The 19,546-nt window shown below is 45.7% G+C and overlaps 1 pseudogene and 1 gene segment (V, D, J or C); one reads left to right on the top strand and one right to left on the bottom strand.

Annotated features, from left to right (window-relative positions):
* Positions 1–11: 11 nt before the first annotated feature.
* Positions 12–4,895, bottom strand: LOC129629780 (probable non-functional immunoglobulin lambda variable 5-48). The segment is given in 3 exon segments: positions 12–85; positions 4,326–4,643; positions 4,760–4,895. Coding segments are annotated over 3 exon segments (528 nt in total).
* A 685-nt stretch (positions 4,896–5,580) lies between these two features.
* LOC129629779 (adenylosuccinate synthetase isozyme 2-like) lies at positions 5,581–19,327 on the top strand (annotated as a pseudogene).
* Positions 19,328–19,546: the final 219 nt, after the last annotated feature.

Genomic DNA, 19,546 nt, shown 5'->3' with positions numbered 1-19,546 from the left:
GGTGGACATGGTCAGGGCGTCCTGCTGTCTGTGGCCCCACAGCTGAGCAGAGCGTCCCCACACTGCTCCTTCCCCTCTTCATACCCTGAGAGGGGGCGGGGCCTTTCATTCAAATGACGCCCAGCTCTCTGACCCCTCCCTGGGCCCCGAGTCAGGTCCCTGTGCCTGAGGGGGGCAGGGTGTGGACTGGGGCGCGGCTCTTGGGGCCCAGGGGTGGGAGGTCCCATCCAGGAGCCCTGAGCAGTGGTTGCCTGGCAGTGTCAGGGCCTGGGCCCAGCTCTCACCCCACTAACCACCTCAGGAATGGCCCTCGAGTGCCCCCTGGTGTCCAGGCCCAGACACGCTTCCTGTGACCTGGTGACCAGAGCCCTCATGGACAATTCCTGCCCCTGCTCTGTGCGCTGTCCCCGCCTCAGAGCCTGTTCAGGGGCCTCCTCTGTATCCGCTGTGACCTCAGGGCCCCCTGTGTGCTCCCCTCAGGCCCCTCAGGCTGAGTCTGTCCCTGGCTCCCTGGGCTGCTCAGGGTCAGGACTGAGAGGGCTTCTGGGGCACAAGTTCCTCTTGCATCAGGATCAGGTCAGGGCGGTGCTGGCCCCGGGGAGGCCCATCCCCTTCTGGGCAGAATAGCGGGTCCCTCCTCTGTGTGTCCCCTCCCTGGTGGCCGGAGCCCTGCTTCCTCTCTGTGTCCCCTCAGCCGTGAGGAGGAGGGGGCTCTTTTCTGTTGAGGTGGGAAGGTGCAGGGGGAGAGGCCTGGGGTGGGACCCTTGATTCCTAAATGCTTGGATCTTTACTATGTGCAAACCTTCCCACAGTCTGGACCCCATGCCCATGTCCTGTCTTATGAAGTGACCCCTCCTGGGCGTCTCTCCTGCAGGCACAGGGCACAGGCTGCAGGGAGCAGGCCTGATGGTGCTCCTGGCCGTTTTTATTGAGAGTCTGAAGGGCTCTGAGCAGCATGTGTTCCCAGGGAGCGTGATATGTGGTGGCTGTTAGGACGAATTGTTCCAAGCAGTGGGTTCGAGAAGATACAGTTCAGGGAGTTTGGTTGGAGAAGAGGCCCTACTATAGTTTGCCCCGCACTGAATGTGTGTGGTACACTGTAGGTGTGTGACTGTGAGATTCCTAAAAAATATTTATTTATTCATTATCTGGGTGCTGTCTTAGTTGTGGCTTGTGGGATCTAGTTCCCAGACCAAGGATGAAACCAGGCTGACTGCACTGGGAACATGGAGTCTTAGCCACTGGACCACCTGGGAATTCCCTGAGACAGTAAATGTATGAAAATATGTTAATGGATTAGTGAAAATTTTAAGGTCGTTGCTTTAAATACATGCATGAAATTTAACTGAAGGACAATCTATGTTTATTTCAATTTTTCATTGATAAGAGTTACATATCTGAAATATAATTCTTTGTAAGGTTTTATTAAGAAAATATTAAATAAATGACACAAGACAGATCTTTTGAAATTTTTTCTTAAGAAGTAAAACTTGATTTTTACACAGATATTTGCATTATTAATATTTAGGAGTCTGAGTGAAGCAGAGCAGGAACCAGCCTCTTTCTGCCACTTATAGCATATCCACTGGGGGATTTTGATTTCTGATTAGGAAGATGTGAAGACCTACAAGACCTTTTAGATCTAACACCCAAAAGAGATATCCTTTTCATTATAGAGGACTGGAGTGCAAAAGTGTGAAGTCAAGAAACACCTGGAGTAACAGGCAAATTTAGCCTTGGAGTACAGACTGAAGCAGGGCAAAGGTTCATAGAGTTTTGCCTAGAGAACACACTGGTCATAGCAAACACCCTCTTCCAACAACACAAGAGAAGACTCTACACATGGACATCAGCAGATGGTCAATACTGAAATCAGATTGATTACATTCTTTGCAGCCAAAGATGGAGAAATTCTATACAGTCAACAAAAACAAGACCAGGAGCTGACTGTGGCTCAGATCATAAACACCTTATTGCAAATTCAGACTTAAATGGAAGAAAGTAGGGAAAACCACTAGACCATTCAGGTATGACCTAAATCAAATCCCTTATGATTATAGAGTGGAAGTGAGAAATAGATTTAAGGGACTAGATCTGATAGACTGAGTGCCTGGTGAACTATGGACAGAGGTTCATGATATTATACAGGAGACAGGGATCGAGACCATCCCCAAGAAAAACAAATGCAAAAAAGCAAAATGGCTGCCTGAGGAGGCCTTACAAATAGCTATGAAGAGAAACCAAAGCAAAGGAGAAAAGGAAATATATACCCATTTGAATGCAGAGTTCCAAAGAATAGCAAGGAGACATAAGAAAATCTTCCTCAGTGATCAATCCAAAGAAATAGAGGAAAACAATAGAATGGGAAAGACTAGAGATCTCTTTAAGAAAATTAGAGATACCAAGGGATCAGTTCATGCAAAGATAGGCTCAATAAAGGACAGAAATGTTATGGACCTAACAGAAGCAGAAGATATTAAGAAGAGGTGGCAAGAATATGCAGAAGAACTATACAAAAAAGATCTTCACGACCCAGATAATCACAATGGTGTGATCACTTATCCAGAGCCAGACATCCTAAATGTGAAGTCAAGTGGGCCTTAGGAAGCATCACTACGAACAAAGCTAGTGGAGATGATGGAATTCCAGTTGAGCTATTTCGAATCCTAAAAGATGATGCTTGAAAATGCTGCACTCAGTATGCCAGCAAATTTGGAATACTCAGCAGTGGCCACAGGACTGGAAAAGGTCAGTTTTCATTCCAATCCCAAAGAAAGGCAATGCCAAAGAATGCTCAGACTACCGCACAAGTGCCCTCATCTCACCCGCTAGTAAAGTAATGCTCAAAATTCTCCAAGCCACACTTCAGCAATACAAGCACTGTGAACTTGCAGATGTTCAAGCTGGTTTTAGAACAGGCAGAGGAACCAGAGATCAAATTGCCAACATCCGCATGGAAAACGAAGAGAGTTCCAGAAAAACATCTACTTCTTCTTTATTGACTATGCCAAAGCCTTTGACCGTGTGAATCACAATAAACTGTGGAAAATTCTAAAAGTGATGGGAATACGAGATCACCTGGCCTGCCTCTTGAGAAACCTATATGCAGGTCAGGAAGCAACAATTAGAACTGGACATGGAACAACAGACTGGTTCCAAATAGGGAAAGGAGTATGTCAAGGCTGTATATTGTCACCCTGCTTATTTAACTTATATGCAGAGTACATCATGAGAAATGCTGGACTGGAGGAAGCACAAGCTGGAATCAAGATTGCTGGCAGAAATATCAATAACCTGAGATATGCAGATGACACCACCCTTATGGCAGAAAGTGAAGAAGAATTAAGAGCCTCTTGATGAAAGTGAAAGAGGAGAGTGAAAAAGCTGGCTGAAAGCTCAACATTCAGAAAACTAAGTTCATGGCATCTGGTCCCATCACTTCTTGGAAAATAGATGGGGAAACAATGACAGACTTTATTTTTGGGGGGCTCCAAAATCACTACAGATGGTGACTGCAGCCATGAAATTAAAAGACCCTTACTCCTTGGAAGGAAAGTTATGACCAACCTAGACCCGTCCCTACCTGAGCAGTGAGAGAGGAATACGAGCATATGAAAAAGCAGAGACATTACTTTGCCAATAAAGGTCCATTTAGTCAAAGCTATAGTTTTTCTAGTAGTCAGGTATGAATGTCAGTGTTGGACTATAAATAATGCTGAGCACTGAAGAATTGATGCTTTTGAGCTGTGGTGTTGGAGGAGACTTTTGAAAGTCCCTAGGAGTGTAAGGAAATCCAACCAATCCATCCCAAAGGAGATCAGTCCTGAGTGTTCATTGGAAGGACCGATGCTGAAGCTGAAACTCCAATCCTTTGGCCACCTGATGCGAAGCACTGACTCATTTGGAAAAGACCCTGATGCTGGGAAAGATTGAAGGTGGAAGGAGAAGGGGAGGACAGAGGATGAGATGGTTGGATGGCATCACCGACTCAATGAACACGAGTTTGAGTAAACTCCAGGAATTGGTGATGGACAGGGAGGCCTGGCGCGCTGCAGTCCATGGGGTCGCAAGGAGTTGGGCACAACTGAGCGACTGAACTGAACTGAACTGAGGAAGATGTGTGTCAAAACACGGCAGTCTGAGTGATCAGAGCCATGGGTAGGTCTCAGATCTGAGATGAGGGGCAGTACATGACAGGAAACTCAGAAGTGACCACAGGAGGTTAAGCGGAGTGAGAGTGGAACAGCAGTGATGGGCGCGGCAGGGAGGACACAGGGGCGCAGTGCCTGTTCAGCCTTGTGCAGTGTGAAGCACCTCATAAATACCAGTGTTTTGGGGACAGTAGCAGTTATAATCAGCCTCATCCTGAGTCTGCAGCCCAGAGATGAGCAGGAGCCCTGTGTTGGCCAAAGCAGCCTTGGATCCAGAGAAGTGACTGGGGACCCCGGAGCCCTGGGGCTTATCTGAGTCTGACTTGAACATCAGGAGGGACCGGGGAGGGCCCCCTGGCTTCTGCTGGAAACAGGACATTTGGTAGCCACCAACACTGTACCCACTGCTCAGGGTGCCAGTGAGTCTGGCTGTTGCTCCTGGAGACGCAGATGGGGAGGCCCGCTGAATCAGCACAGGCTGGGAGAGGGAACCTGCAGACACAGACACAGGGGAGATGGGGCAGGAGCTGCAGGAAAGGTTCCCAGAGTCTGCGCCCCAGGGGCTGATGAGGCTGGGACTGAGCCCTGGTGCCTGGGCCCGTCCTTACCTGAGCAGTGAGAGAGGAACACGAGCAGGAGAGGAGTCCAGGCCACGGTGCTCATAGGACCCTGGTCGCCACAGTGGGGCTGGGCTGCCCCAGGCCTCCTTTTCTCCCCCTGACTCTGCCAGAGGAGGGGCGCCATGCAAATAGGGGCCCACCCAGGCCACGCCCAGCCCATCTCTCAGCCCTGATGCCGGAGCTCAGCTCACAGCCCAGATTCAGGGGGTGGAGGGGAGTTCCCTCTTGGGAAACCCTGGAGGAAGCACCTGCCGAGACCACACAGGTCCCTGCTCACGGGTCTCTGCACTCAGGACACACTGCTGAGTCCCCCCAGGAGCACAGGCCCTGCCCCCAGCCCAGCTCCTGGAGGAAGTAATGTTCCCTGAGCAGCTGTGCAGGGACCCCAGGGCAGTCCCACAGCGCCCCCTACTGGTATCATGTGGGAAAATTTTGCAGAAAAAGGGAATGAAGTTCAGTGTTCTAAGAAGGTACATTTGTTCTAGTAGAGAAAATAAGTAAACAGTGAAGATGCTTAGAAGAAACAGAATATTTTGTCATGAACTTACTCCACAAAAAGACATAATGTATCCTTATTTAGCGTAAATATGTAACAAACTTCAGGACTTATATGCTTCCCATACATTGGGTTTGTATTTTTTTAAGCATTGAAAAAGATGTAAAACTTGTGGTTCTCTGAGAAAGCAGTTAAAGTGTTTTACATACAACCCATAAATAAAGCACAGAAGAGGCAAATTTATAGGACTTCCCTTGCTTTCCTGTGTTTAAGGATCTGCCTGTCGATGGAGGGGACATGGTTGCAGTGCCAGATGCAGGAAGCTCCCGCATTCTGCAAAGCAACTCACAGGAAAGCCGAACTGCTGAAGCTCCATCCCCCGGAGCTGGTGCCCTGCAGCAAGAGAATCCGCCCCAAAGAGAACCCAGTGCACTGCAGTGAAGAGCGGCCCCGCCGCCCCGCAACCAGAGCCCAGGAGCAGTGAAGACCCCGCACAGCCATCAATCAACCAATAAAGTGTAAAAAACAACCTGACAACCAAACCAGTAGAAGGGGACATTGCAGACCACGGTCATTAAACATTGATCCAAGTCCTCTCGACAAAATGAAACATTAGAAAAGTAGAAAAATCCTAATATCAGGTTAAGACATTGACAGTGTTACCAAATGTTATTTTTTTGAATATATGTTATATTTTATATTAAGACTCTCAAACATAGATTTACGAGGCAATCCAGTTCACATGCTCCCAGCCGCCCCCAACCCCTTAGGGCTCTTCTCGTGTCTCTGGAGCTTGGGCGTTTTCCAAGGCAAATCTGGGGTCATCCTCCTTGTCCAAGGCAACTGAGGCTGCCCCAGGGAGCAGCCTGGGGGGAACCTGGCGACCCTGGTGCTTGGCGGGCAGTGGGACCACGAAGCCAAGGGGAAGGTGCTGGATCTGCTGGTGAGGACACCAGCATGCTGTGCCACCGCCGAGGAGGAAGTAATGCTGCCTGAACAGCTGCAGATTCTGTGGAGGGTGATTTTTCTCTTTTACCCAGTGGAATGATTACCCAGTGGAACAACTCAGGCTCCCAGTGGGGCCTGAATATTACTGCGTTCATTGGAAAGGAAGTGGTAATTCATCTAGATGGATTGTTTAAAGAAGCAGAAAAAAACATTCAAACAGGGGAAGGTCTAGAAGGCTGGACAAAGAATTCTCATACCTGACAGAGCTCATATTGTGCTTGATTTTCATCAGACAGCTGATGGTATCCAGGAACAACAGAGAGGAGAACAAGCAGGAAAAAATTCGGGTACCACAAAAAGGGCATTTGCCCCATTTATCCTTCTCAAAAGGACCAGAGTGGACTTAGGATATGTGATCTTGTTTCTGACTTTGAAGGCTTTTCTGAGAGGTTCCAAGTTCTGGCTAACCACTACAAATCTATATACCCCACATAGGAAATAGACATTGAAGATGAATTCCGAAAACTCAAGGGTTAAATGAAAAGGGTGAAACCAACTGTGAGATATATGGAGTTTATTTCCTATATCGGGCTTTCAAAGAAAGACCATCAAAGAAAATCTTGGTAGAAGGTGCAAATGCAGTACTGCTAGATATTCATTTTGAAAGTTATCCTTTCATAACCTCTTTGAACTGTACAGTTGGAGGTGTTTCTACTGGCTTGGGTATGCCGCCTTAAAATGTGGAGAAGTGTATGGAGTTGTGAAAGCTTATACAACTAGAGTTGGGATTGGTCCCTTTCCTACAGAGCAAGACAATGCAATTGGAGAATTATTACCAACAAGGGATAGAGACTTTGGTGTAACTACAGGAAGGGAGAGAAGATGTGTCTGGTTGGACCTTGTTTTGATTAAATATGCTCATATGATTAATGGATTTACTGCATTGGTAGTCAAAAATTTTGATATTTTGGACATATTTAGGAAATCAGAGTTGAAGTTGCATACAAGTTAGATGGTGAGGTAATAACTCATTTCCCAGTAAACCAAGAACTCTTAAATCAATGGACTTAAATGTAAGACCCTCCGTAATGGAAGACACAGATATGAAAAGCAAGGACATTTAAGAAACTACCTATTAATGCCCAGAATTGTTTGGTTTATTGAAGATGAAGTTCAAATTCCAGTTAAATAGATTTGCTTAGATAAATCCAGAGTCTATGATTCAACTCTTTTAAGGATTTCCAGTGATACAAGAAGCATTCCTGGAGAGGTGGGGAAAGGACTTTCTTAAATATTTCATTTATGATCTACAAATTCTGAGAATAAAGACACTGAAATGAGGTTTAGGCCCAAGAGTCGCTTCCAATCTTTCAAGATGGATGGCTGGTGTGGAGATACATTTTGGCAATTTGCAGTGTCAGCTGTCTTGCCTGGCATGATTGCCAAACCTTTGTTGTTCCTCTTACTTATGGTGCCGTACAGCTACTGCTAAGTCGCTTCAGTCGTGTCCGGCTCTGTGCGACCCCATAGACGGCAGCCCACCTGACTCCTCCTTCCCTGGGATTCTCCAGGCAAGAACACTGGAGTGGGTTGCCATTTTCTTCTCCAATGCATGAAAGTGGAAAGTGAAAGGGAAGTCAGTCAGTCGTGTTCGACTCCTAGCGACGCCATGGACTGCAGCCCACCAGGCTCCTCCGTCCATCGGACTTTCCAGGCAAGAGTACTGGAGTGGGTTGCCATTTCTTTTAATTTTAGTAGTAATATAATCAATGTTGTTTGAAATCAGATAGAATGATCTCTGTTCATTTCCAAGGCAAGCCAGTCAATATCACAGTAATCCAAGTCTACACCCTGACCAGTAATGCTGAAGAAGCTGAAGTTGAATGGTTCTATGAAGACCTAGAAGACCTTCTAGAGCTAACACCCAGAAAAGATGTCCTTTTCAATATAGGGGACTGGAATGCAAAAGTAGGAAGTCAAGAAATACCTGAAGTAACAGGCAAATTTGGCCTTGGAGTACAGAATGAACCAGGGAAAAGCCTAATAGAATTTTGCCAAGAGAACACACTGGTCATAGCAAACACCCTCTTCCAACAACACAAGAGAAACCTTTACACATGGCCATCACCAGATGGTCAATACCAATATTATTTGCAGCTAAAGATGGAGAAGCTCTATATAGTCAGCAAAAACAAGACTAGAAACTGACTGTGGCTCAAATCATGAACTCCTTATTGCCAAATTCAGACTTAAATGGAAGAAAGTAGGGAAAACCACTAGACCATTCAGTGATGACCTAAATCAAATCCCTTATGATTATACAGTGGAAGTGACAAATAGAGTCAAGGGATTAGATCTGATAGACAGAGTGCCTGAAGAACTACGGATGGAGGTTTGTGACATTGTACAGGAGGCAGGGCTCATGATCATCCCCAAGAAAAAGTAATGCAAAAAGGCAAATGGTTGTCTGAGGAGACCTTACAAATAGCTGTGAAAAGAAGAGAAGCAAGAGGCAAATCAGAAAAAGAAAGATATACCCATTTGAATGCAGAGTTCCAAAGAATAACAAGGAGAGATAAGAAAGCCTTCCTCGGTGATCAATGTAAAGAAATACAGGAAAGCAATAGAATGGGAAAGACTAGAGATCTCTTCAAGGAAATTAGAGATACCAAGGGAACGTTTCATCCAAACATGGGCACAATAAAGGACGAAATGGTATGGGCCTAACAGAAGCAGAAGACATTAAGAAAGAGCTGGCAAGAATATACAGAAGAACTGTACAAAAAAGATCTTCATGAGCCAGAAGATCACAATGGTATGATGATTCACCTTGAGCCAGATCCTGGAATGTGAGTCAAGTGGGCCTTAGGAAACTAGGGATTACTGAGGTGAAATGTGACAAAAACTAGGGTGTTCAGAGGTAAAATCCGACAGAAACTAAGGGGTTCTGAATTAAAATCTGACAGAAACTCGGGGCAGGTGATGGTCTGAGGAAAAGTCAGACAGAAACTAGGTATCACTGAGATCAAATTTGGCAGAAACTAGGGGGTTCCAAGGTGGAACCTGAGAAAAATTAGGGTTTCCTGAGGTAATAACTGACAGAAACTATGAACTTCTGAGGTAAAATGTGACAGAAGCTAGGGGGTTCTGAGGTAAAATCTGACAGAAACTAAGGGTTGTGTGGTAAAAATCTGACAGAAAAAAAGGGTTCTGTGATAAAATCTGACAGAAACGAGGCAGTTCTGAGGTGAAATTTGACAGAAACTAAGGGATACTGAGGTAAAATTTAACAGAAACTATAGTCTTCTGAGGTAAAATCTGGTAGAAACTAGGGGATTCTGTGGTAAAATCTGACAGGAATTAGGTACTTCTGGCATAAAATCTGACATAAACAGGGGCTTCTGGGGTAAAATCTGACAGAAACAAGGGGGTTCTGAGGGAAAATCTCATAGAAACTAGGGGGTTCTGAGGTAAAAACCTGACAGAACTAGGGGGTTCTGAGGTAAAATTTGACAGAAATGAAGGGATTCTGAGGTAATATCTAACAGAAACTTGGGATTTTGAGGTGAAATGTGACAGAAAATAGAGGCTTCTGAGGTGAAATCTGACAGAAACTAGGGGGTTCAGAGGTAAAATGTGACAGAAACTAGGGGGTTTTGAGGTGAAACTTGACAGAAGATAGGGGCTCCTGAGGTAAAATCTGTGAGAAAGTAGGGGGATTGTGAGGTAAGACTTGACAGAAACTAAGGGGTTCTGTGGTAATATATGAGGGAAACTAGGTTCTCCTTAGGTAAATCTGACAGAATATAATGGGTTTTGTGGTAAATCTGACATAAAGTAGGGGCTTCTGACATAAAATCTGACAAAAACTCCCCCGAGTTTTTGGTTCTGAGGTAAAATCTGACAGAATTACATGCTCCAGAGGTAAAATCGGATAGAAACTAGATGATACTGAGGTTATAGTCCAAGAGAAACTAGAGACTCTTTTGGTCAAATGTGACAGAAACTAGGGGGTTCTTAGGTAAAATCTGACAGAAATCAGGGGGTATGGAGGTAACATGTTAGAGAAACTGGAGGCTTCTGAGGTAAAAACTGACAGAAAGCAGGGGGTACTGAGGTAAAATGTGACAGAAATTAGAGGCTTCTGATGGAAAATCTGGCAGAAGCTAGGGGCTTCTAGGGTAAAATCTGACAGAAACTAGGTTGGTTCTGTAGTAAAAATCTCACAGAAACTAGGGGCTCCTGAGGTAAAATCTGTGAGAAACTAGGGGGATTCTGGTTCTGTGGTAAAATCTGAAAGAAACTAGGTTTTTCCTTAGGTAAATCTAACATAGTATGGGGCTTCTGAGGAGGAGAAGGGGACGACAGAGGATGAGATGGTTAGATGGTATCATCGACTCAATGGGCATGAGTTTGAGCAAGCTTCAGGAGTTGGTGATGGACAGGGAAGCCTGGCATGATGCAGTCCATGGGGTCGCAAAATGTCAGACAGGACTGAGTGACTGAACTGAACTGAGGTTAAAATCTGACAGAAACTAAGGGGTTGTGTGGTAAACTCTGACAGAAATTAGATGGCTCCATGGTAAAACCAGACAGAAACCAGGGGATTCTGAGCTAAAATCTGACAGAAACTAGGTAGTTCTGAGGTAAAATCTGACAGAATTACAGGCTCCAGAGGTAAGATCTGATAGAAACTAAGCAATACAGAGCTATAATCTGAGAGAAACTAGAGACTCCTTTGGTGCAGTCTGACAGAAACTAAGGGGTTCTGACATAAAATCTGAGAGAAACTAGGGAGTCTCTGAAGTAAAATCTGGGAGAAACTAAGGGATTCTGTAGTAAAATCTGACAGAAACTAGGTTCTCCTTAGGTAAAATCTGACAGAAACTGGGTGGTTCTGTGGTAAAATCAGACAGAAATTAGGGGGTTCTGAGGTAAAATCTGACAGAAACCAGGTGGTTCTGAAGTAAAATTTGACAGAATTTGTTGGGGAGCGTAGTACAAAATAGCCATAAAAGGAGAAAATCCTTGGGAAAATGGCGAAGGGCCAGAAGTACTCGGCTTTGTACTGTGGACAGAAAAACCTCTCCTGCCTTTGGTTATGCTCGGCACCAAGATTGAATAATAAATAGGGATGTTACTTGAGAAAACGGGTTGTGGGATAAGCACATGAGTCACTTAGAGCGCGCTGTCCTTGAAATGTTTTTACTGATTATGTGTTAACCCCGTATGCGCTCTGCTGGCCGTATACTTTAAGCTCTTTGTTCCTGCTTCTATAAAAAGGCTTGACTGCAGAAATAAACTTGCCAGTCCTTGCAAGAGACTGTCCGAGTGTCATTCTTTCAGGTTCGTCGCTTCCAAGTCCCGGGGAGAAAATCCCCAACAGAATTATACAGGCTCCGGAGGGAAAATCTGATAGAAACGAGGCAATACATAAGTATAGTCTGACAGACACTAGGGACTCCTTCGTCAAAATCTCACAGAAACTAAGCGCTCCAAGGTTAAATCTGACAGAAACTAGGGACCCCTTAGGTAAAATCTGACAGAAACTAGGGCATTCTGAAGTGAAATTGACAGAAACTCTGGTCGTCTGAGATAAAATCAGACAGAAAGTGGGATTCTCTTGTGAAATCTGACAGAAACTAGGGGGTCTGAGGTAATATCTGACAGAAACTAGGAAGTTCTGAGGTACAATCTGACAGAAACTAAGATGTTCTCAGGTAAAATCTGAGAGAGTGAAGAGGTTCTGAAGTAAAATCTGAAAGAAACCAGGGGTTCAGAGGTAAAATCTAACAGAAACTAGGAGATTTTGAGTGAAAATCTGACAAAAAGATGGAGGTTCTGAAGCAAAATTTCAGGAAATATGAGGTTCTTAGGCAAATTACAGAAACGAGGAGAGTCTGAGGTTAAATCTGATGAAAACTAGGAAGTTCTGATTGAAAAACTGACAGAAGGAGGTTCTCAGCTAAAATATTAGAGGACATACAGAGTCTTCCTGTGACCTGAAAAGACACAGGCCTACCAGGAAGCCAACAGCTGAGGACAGAGACCTCATGCCCCTCCCTCTATGTCTGAAGTAAATTCATCATAGCAAATGCTGTATCTGAACTAATGATCCCACCGTTATTGAGTTGAAGTCCACTCTGCTCATTACATGACAGGCCAATGAATTGGAGGAGATGTGCTGTGGCAAGGAATATGACTATTCAGAATGCTGGCTCACTGAGATGACATATTAATGTCTCAAAATAACCAACTCCTAGAGGTCAGAAGGCCAGGTTCTTTTATATTACCAGAGAGTGACATGGTATAGAAATACAGTCAAAAAGCCAAATAGAGAGGGATAGGCTATAAGAAAGCAAAGTGAATAGGGCCACCAGTCTTTAAAACATTTTGATGAAGAGCCAGCCTTTGGAAGTAATGTGTTAATCTCTTCTCTTCACAGGTGAGCAAGGTCAGAAAATGAAGACACTTCAGCTTAGCAATCAGGCAGAGGAGTAGGGCCTTCTGATTGTCACTTTTCAGTTAATAAATCCTGTCTAACTCTTTGAGACTCCAACATGCCTGGGCCAAAGACTGCAGCACGCCAGGGCAAAGACTGCCTGGGCCAAGACTGCACCACCCCAGGCTTCCTTGTCCATAGCCAAATCTTGCTTGCTCAGCAAGCAAACAGAGCTTACTCAAACTCATATCCTTCAAGTTGGTGAGACCATAAAGCCATCTCATCCTCTGTCATCCCCTTCTCCTCCTGCCCTCAATCTTTCCCAGCATCACGGTCTTTTCCAGTGAGTTGACTCTTTGCATCAGGTAGCCAAACTATTGGAGATTCAGCTTCAGCATCAGTCCTTCCAATGAATATTCAGAATTGATTTCCTTTAGGATTGACTGGTTCGATGTCTTTGGTGTCCAAGGGACTCTCAAGAGTCTTCTCCAGCACCTCAGTTCAAAAACATTATTCTTTGGCCCTCAACCTTCTTTATGGCCCGAATCTCACATGCGTACATGACTCCTGGAAGAACCATAGCTTAGACTATAAGAACCTTTGTCAGCAGGTGATGTCTCTGCTTTTTAATATGGTGTCCAAGTTGGTCTTAGCTTTTCCTCCCTGGAGCAAGTAGGTTTTAATTTCCTGGCTGCAGTCACTGTCCACGGTGATTTTGGAGCTCAAGAAATTAAATCTGCCACTGTTTTCACTTTCCCTGCATCTGATTCCATCAAGTGATAGGACGAGATGCCATGATCTTCATTTTCTGAAAACTGAGTCTTAAACAGGCCTTCTCACTCTGCTCTTTCACTCTCATCAACAGGCTCTTCACTTGCAGCCATGAGAGTGATATAATTTGCATATCTGAGGTTGTTGATATACCTCCTGGCAGCCTTGATTCCAGCCTATGATTCATCCATACCAGCATTTTCCATGATGTACTCTGCATATACATTAAATAAGCAAGGTGACAACATTCAGCCTTGACATACATTTTTTTCCTGATTTCGAAGCAGTTCTTTGTTCCATATCCAGTTCTAACTGTTGCTTCTTGTCCTGCATACAGGTTTCCCAGGAGGCAGGTAAGTAGGATTGCTATCCCCATCTCTTTAAGAATTTCTCACAATTTAGTTTAAATAAATCACAAACTAGTTTATTGTGATTCATGCAGTCAAAGGTTTTAGCCGAAGAATTGATGCTTTTGAACTGTGGTGTTGGAGAAGACTCCAACTGCAAGGAGATACAACCAGTCCATCCTAAAGGAGATCAGTCCTGGGTGTTCATTGGAAGGACTGATGTTGAAGCTAAAACTCCAATACTTTGGCCACCTGATGTGAAGAGCTGGCTCATTTGAAAAGACCCCGATGCTGGGAAAGATTGAGGGTGGGAGGAGAAGGGGACGATGCTCACTGATGGATGAGAGGATGAGATGGTTGGATGGCATCACTGACTCAATGGACATGGGTTTGGGTAGACTCCGGGAGTTGGTGGTGGACAGGGAGGCCTGGCGTGCTGCAGTCATGGGGTCGCAGAGTTGGACATGACTGAGCGACTGAACTGAATGAAGCAGAAGTAGAATGGTTTTCTGGAATTATCTTGCTTTTTCTATAATTCACCAAATGTTGACAATTGGATCAGTGATTCCTGTGCTTTTTCTAAATCCAGCATATACATCTGGAGTTCTCAGTTCAGATACTGTTGAAGCCTAGTTTGAAGGATCTTGAGGATTTCCTTGCTAGCATGTGAAATGAGCACAATTGTACAGTCGCTCCTCCAAATAAAACACAAATGTCAGTGAAAAAATATCCCCTTATTTACACCCTAAAATCCTCTTTAACTGAGTTTTGAAACCAGTGAAGGTGCGTATTTTTCTACAGCCTCAGATCCACTCACAGTGAAGCTGACCATGTGCTTTGGGCCTCGTGAAGGTCCTGGCTGTATCACTGACATTATTATGCTTAATCTGTCAACTAGAAAAGAGGCACTACTTGAGAGTTGTGAGTTAAGTTTTATTTGGGGGCAAAATGAGGACTGCTGCCCGGGAGGCACCATCTCAGAGAGCTCTGAGAGACTGCTCCAAAGGGCAGTGGGGAAAGGTCAGTATATAAGGTTTTGGTGACGGGGGAGCTAAATACCATGAAGCACTCATTTTACAAAAGGTTTTTTGCTAGTCATGAGGATCTGATGTCACCATGAAGGGATTTAGTTCTTCTCTAGATATGAATCAATGTAAATTGGAAATAGTCAACAGAAAATGGCAACAGTGAACATAGACATTTTAGGAATCAGTGAGCTAAAACGGACTGGAATGGGTGAATTTAACTCAGAGGACCATTATATCTACTACTGTGGGCAAGAATCCCTTCCAAGAAATGGAGTAGCCATCATAGTCAACAAAAGAGTCCAAAATGCAGTACTTGGATGCAATCTCAAAAACGACAGAATGGTCTCTGTTCGTTTCCTAGATAACCCATTCAATATCACAGTAATCCAAGTCTATGCCCCAACCAGTAATGCTGAAGAAGCTGAAGTTGCATGGTTTTATGAAGACCTACTAGACCTTCTAGAACTAATACCCAAAAATGATGTCCTTTTCAATATAGGGGACTGGAATGCAAAAGTAGGAAGTCAAGAAACACCTGAAGTAACAGGCAAATTTGGCCTTGCAGTACAGAATGAAGCAGGGCAAGGGCTAATAAAGTTTTTCCAAGAGAATGCACTGGTCATAGCAAACACCCTCTTCCAACAACACAAGAGAAACCTCTACACATGGACATCACCAGATGGTCAATACCCAAATCAGATTGATTATATTCTTTGCAGCTAAGGATCGAGACGCTCTATACAGTCAACAAAAACAAGACCGGAAGCTGACTGTGGCTCAGATCGTGAACTCCTGATTGCCAAATTCAGATTCAAATGGAAGAAAGTATGGGAAACCACTAGACCATTCAGTTATGACCTAAATCAAATTCCTAACGATTGTACAGTGGAAGTGAGAAATAGATTTAAGGGATTAGACCTGATAGAGTGCCTGAAGAACTATGGACACGTTCATGACATTGTACAGAAGGCAGTGATCAAGACTATCCCCAAGAAAAACAAATGCAAAAAGGCAAAATGGTTGTCTGAGCAGGCCTTACAAATAGCTTTGAAAAGAAGAGAAGCAAGAGGCAAAGCAGAAAAGGAAAGATACACCCATTTGAATGCAGAGTTCCAAAGAATAGCAAGGAGAGATAAGAAAGCCTTCCTCAGCAATCAATGTAAAGAAATAGAGGAAAACAATAGAATGGGAAAGACTAGAGATCTCTTCAAGAAAATTAGAGACACCAAGGGAACATTTCATCCAAACATGGGCACAATAAAGGACAGAAATGGTACGGACATAAGAGAAGCAGAAGATATTAAGAAGAGCTGGCAAGAATACACAGAACTATACAAAAAAGACCTTCATGACCCAGATAATCACGATGGTGTGATCACTCACCTAGAACCAGACATCCTCAATGCAAAGCCAAGTGGGCCCTAGGAAGCATCACTACAAACAAAGCTAGTGGAGGTGATGGAATTCCAGTTGAGCTATTTCATATCCTAAAAGATGATGCTGTGAAAGTGCTGCACTCAATATGCCAGCAAACTTGGAAAACTCAGCAGTGGCCTCGGGACTGGAAAAGGTCAGTTTTCATTCCAATCCCAAAGAAAGGCAATGCCAAAGAATGCTCAAACTACTACACAATTACACTCATCTCACACGCTAGTAAAGTAATGCAAAATTCTCCAAGCCAGGCTTCAACAGTACCTGAAACATGAACTTCAACACGAACTTCCAGATGTTTAAGCTGCATTTAGAAAAGGTAGAGGAACCAGAGATCAAATTGCCAACATCCGTTGGATCATTGAAAAAGTGAGACAGTTCCAGAAAAACGTCTGTTGCTGCTGCTAAGTTGCTTCAGTCATGTTCGATTCTGTGCTATCCCATAGACGGCAGTCCACCAGGCTCCCCCGTCCCTGGGATTCTCCAGGCAAGAACATTGGAGTGGGTTGCCATTTCCTTCTCCAATGCATGAAAGTGAAAAGTGAAAGTGAAGTCGCTCAGTCGTGTCCAACTCTTTGCGACCCCATGGACTGCAGCCTACCAGGCTCCTCTGTCCATGGGATTTTCCAGCTAAGAGTACTGAAGTGGGATGCCATTACCTTCTCTGAGAAAAACATCTACTTCTGCTTAATTGACTATGTCAAAGGCTTTGACTGTGTGGATCACAACACACTATGGAAAATTGTTAAAGAAATGGGAATACCAGACCACCTGACCCTTGAGAAATCTGTATGGAGGTCAGGAAGCAACAGTTAGAACTGGACATGGAACAACAGACCGGTTCCAAATTGGGAAAGGAGTACACCAAGGCTGTATATTGTCACCCTGCTATTTTAACTTCTATCTATGCAGAGTACATCATGAGAAATGCTGGATTGAATGAAGCACAAGCTGGAATCAAGATTGCTGGGAGGAATATGAATAACCTCAGATATGCAGATGACACCACCCTTATGGCACAAAGTGAAGAAGAGCTAAAGAGCCTCTTGATGAAAGTGAAAGAGGAGAGTGAAAAAGTTCAATCTCTGTAGAGGCAGGTGGCAAATGCCTTGTTCAGTCGTTGGCAAAGCACTTGACAAGTGCCAATTTGTAGCTGACAAATACTTTGCACAGTACCCTGCAGTGTCAGTGGAGACCCAGCGTGTTCTTGTATGGGGACCTTAGATGGTGCTCTATGAGCCACATGTGCTAGGTGACGCCTGGAGCTCAAGGTTCTTGATTCACTTCTCCCCTGGTCTGAAGACCCTGATGAGCAGAAGGGTTCACCTTTCAGCTGAGCGGTGGCAATCAGCCTCGTCCTCGGGCTAGAGCCCAGAGATGGTCAGGGGGCTTCACCTGACCAGGGGCCCAAAAGCTTCTCTGAGACTCTGGGGGCGAGTTGTGACTCCTGAGGGTTAGGAGTTTAAGGACCCAGCGTAGATGTGGTTGCAGCCAACCTGTCCCCTCGCTGCCAGCATGGTTAATGTTTCCAGCACAAGTGAGTGTGGCCATCTGTCCTAGGATGTAGTCACTGAACGTGGCTGAATGAACCCTGCCAGAGCCATGGTCATTGTGAGGGGGCAGAGAGGAGGCTGAGAGCAGGACCCACGCCCTGTGCAGGTGAGGTGAGGAGCAGAATGGGGGCCTCATAGGGGACCTCACCCAGACCTCCCACCTCAGCCCCTGAGCTTCAGGACAGAGAGACACTGTGACTCTGGTGATGGCGATGTGGACCTTCTGTTTCCTTTGAGACCCTCTCCTGGGAATGGGCTGCTGGAGGGACTTTGAGGACAGAGAGGCGAGGAGGAACCTCCACACCCAGGCAGCCCCCCTGGATGACCTGGACCCAGGGTATAGCAGCAACAGCAGGAGAATGTCCAGGCAGAACCTGAGCAGGAAGTCGCGGGGTGGCCCTGCCATCTGTGGCCCCACAGCTGAGCAGAGCGTCCCCACACCGCTCCTTCCCCTCTTCATACCCTGAGAAGGGGAGGGGCCTTTCATGCAAATAAACCCCCCAGCTCTCTGACCCCACTCTTTAGCTCTCTGACCACTCCCAGCTCTCTGACCCCTCTCTGGGCCCCGGGTCAGGTTCCTGTGCCTGAGGGTGGCCAAGGGGCATGCAGGGGTGGTGCTGTGGACTGCCCATGGGTGGGAGGTCACAGCTGGGAGCCCTGAGCAGAAGCCACTGGGCAGTGCCAGGGACCTGTTTCCCAGCTCTCACCCCCAGACCCACAGGAGCGTCTGACAAGCGCCCCCTGGTGTCCAGGCCCAGAGACACAGCCTGTGACCTGGTGATCAGAGCCTCTCAGGGACAGTTCCTGCCCCGGCTCTGTGCACTTTCCCACCTTAGGGCCAGATTAGGCGCCCTTCTGTGTTCCCTGTGACCTCGAGGGCTTACCTTAGACCACTCAGGTAAGTCTCTCCACAGCACCCCAGGCTGCTCAGATGTCCGTGACAACCCCATGGATGTAGCTACCTGGCAGTGCAGGGCATTGGATTCTCTTCTCTTCTATTAGAAGTTAACCACTGTGACTTACACACACACACATACACACACACACAACACTCAAGGTCCTTTCCAAGGGACAATGGCATTTTGTTCTTAAATATACTCCCTGATCCAATTGTACTGTTTTCCTGGTCTCCTCTTTCCTATGTGAGCTACATAAACTATTTCCCACTGTTCCCTCTGTATGTGCTTGGGAGTCAGAAGCTGTCTTCATTAGTCAGGCTTACTCTGCCCCCAGCTCCCAGGACACAGAGGAGAAGGTGACCTTGGTGGCACCGCCTGTGACCAGGTGTCTGTATCACACTCACTCTCCTGGTCTTCCCCTTCCATCCTAGGACAGGAGCCCAGAGTCATCAAGGAAATTGAGTGGCTGCGTCTGGAGCCAGAGGAACAATTGCGGATCCTGAGGGTTGGGAACCAGCAGACATCAGTGCTTGGGTTTTCGATGGGGCCTGTTGGTGTCTGGGCACATCACATGCCCAGTTTTGTCGCTCTTCCCAGGACCAGAGAACCTGATCGCTAAACTGGATGATGGGCCTGGCTGAGGCAGCACAGACTGTGCAGGGGACCCACGTCACTGCCGCAGAGCCTGACACTGACAAGACCCCTGCATGGTGACGGAACTAGTGTCCCTCCTTGTGACACCTGAAGGTTCTGCCCCGTCACCTCTGCTCACACCACACCACCTTCTCAAGAGATAACACGTAGAAGGAAGCAACATTATCAATAATGAAGTGCTTTACAATCTGACTAAGCACTGCTGA

Source organism: Bubalus kerabau, chromosome 16, assembly GCF_029407905.1.
Source record: "Bubalus kerabau isolate K-KA32 ecotype Philippines breed swamp buffalo chromosome 16, PCC_UOA_SB_1v2, whole genome shotgun sequence".
Classification (NCBI taxonomy): Eukaryota; Metazoa; Chordata; class Mammalia; order Artiodactyla; family Bovidae; genus Bubalus; species Bubalus kerabau.
Note: the sequence above shows the minus strand (reverse complement) of the source record. Positions and strands in the feature narration are given on the sequence as shown.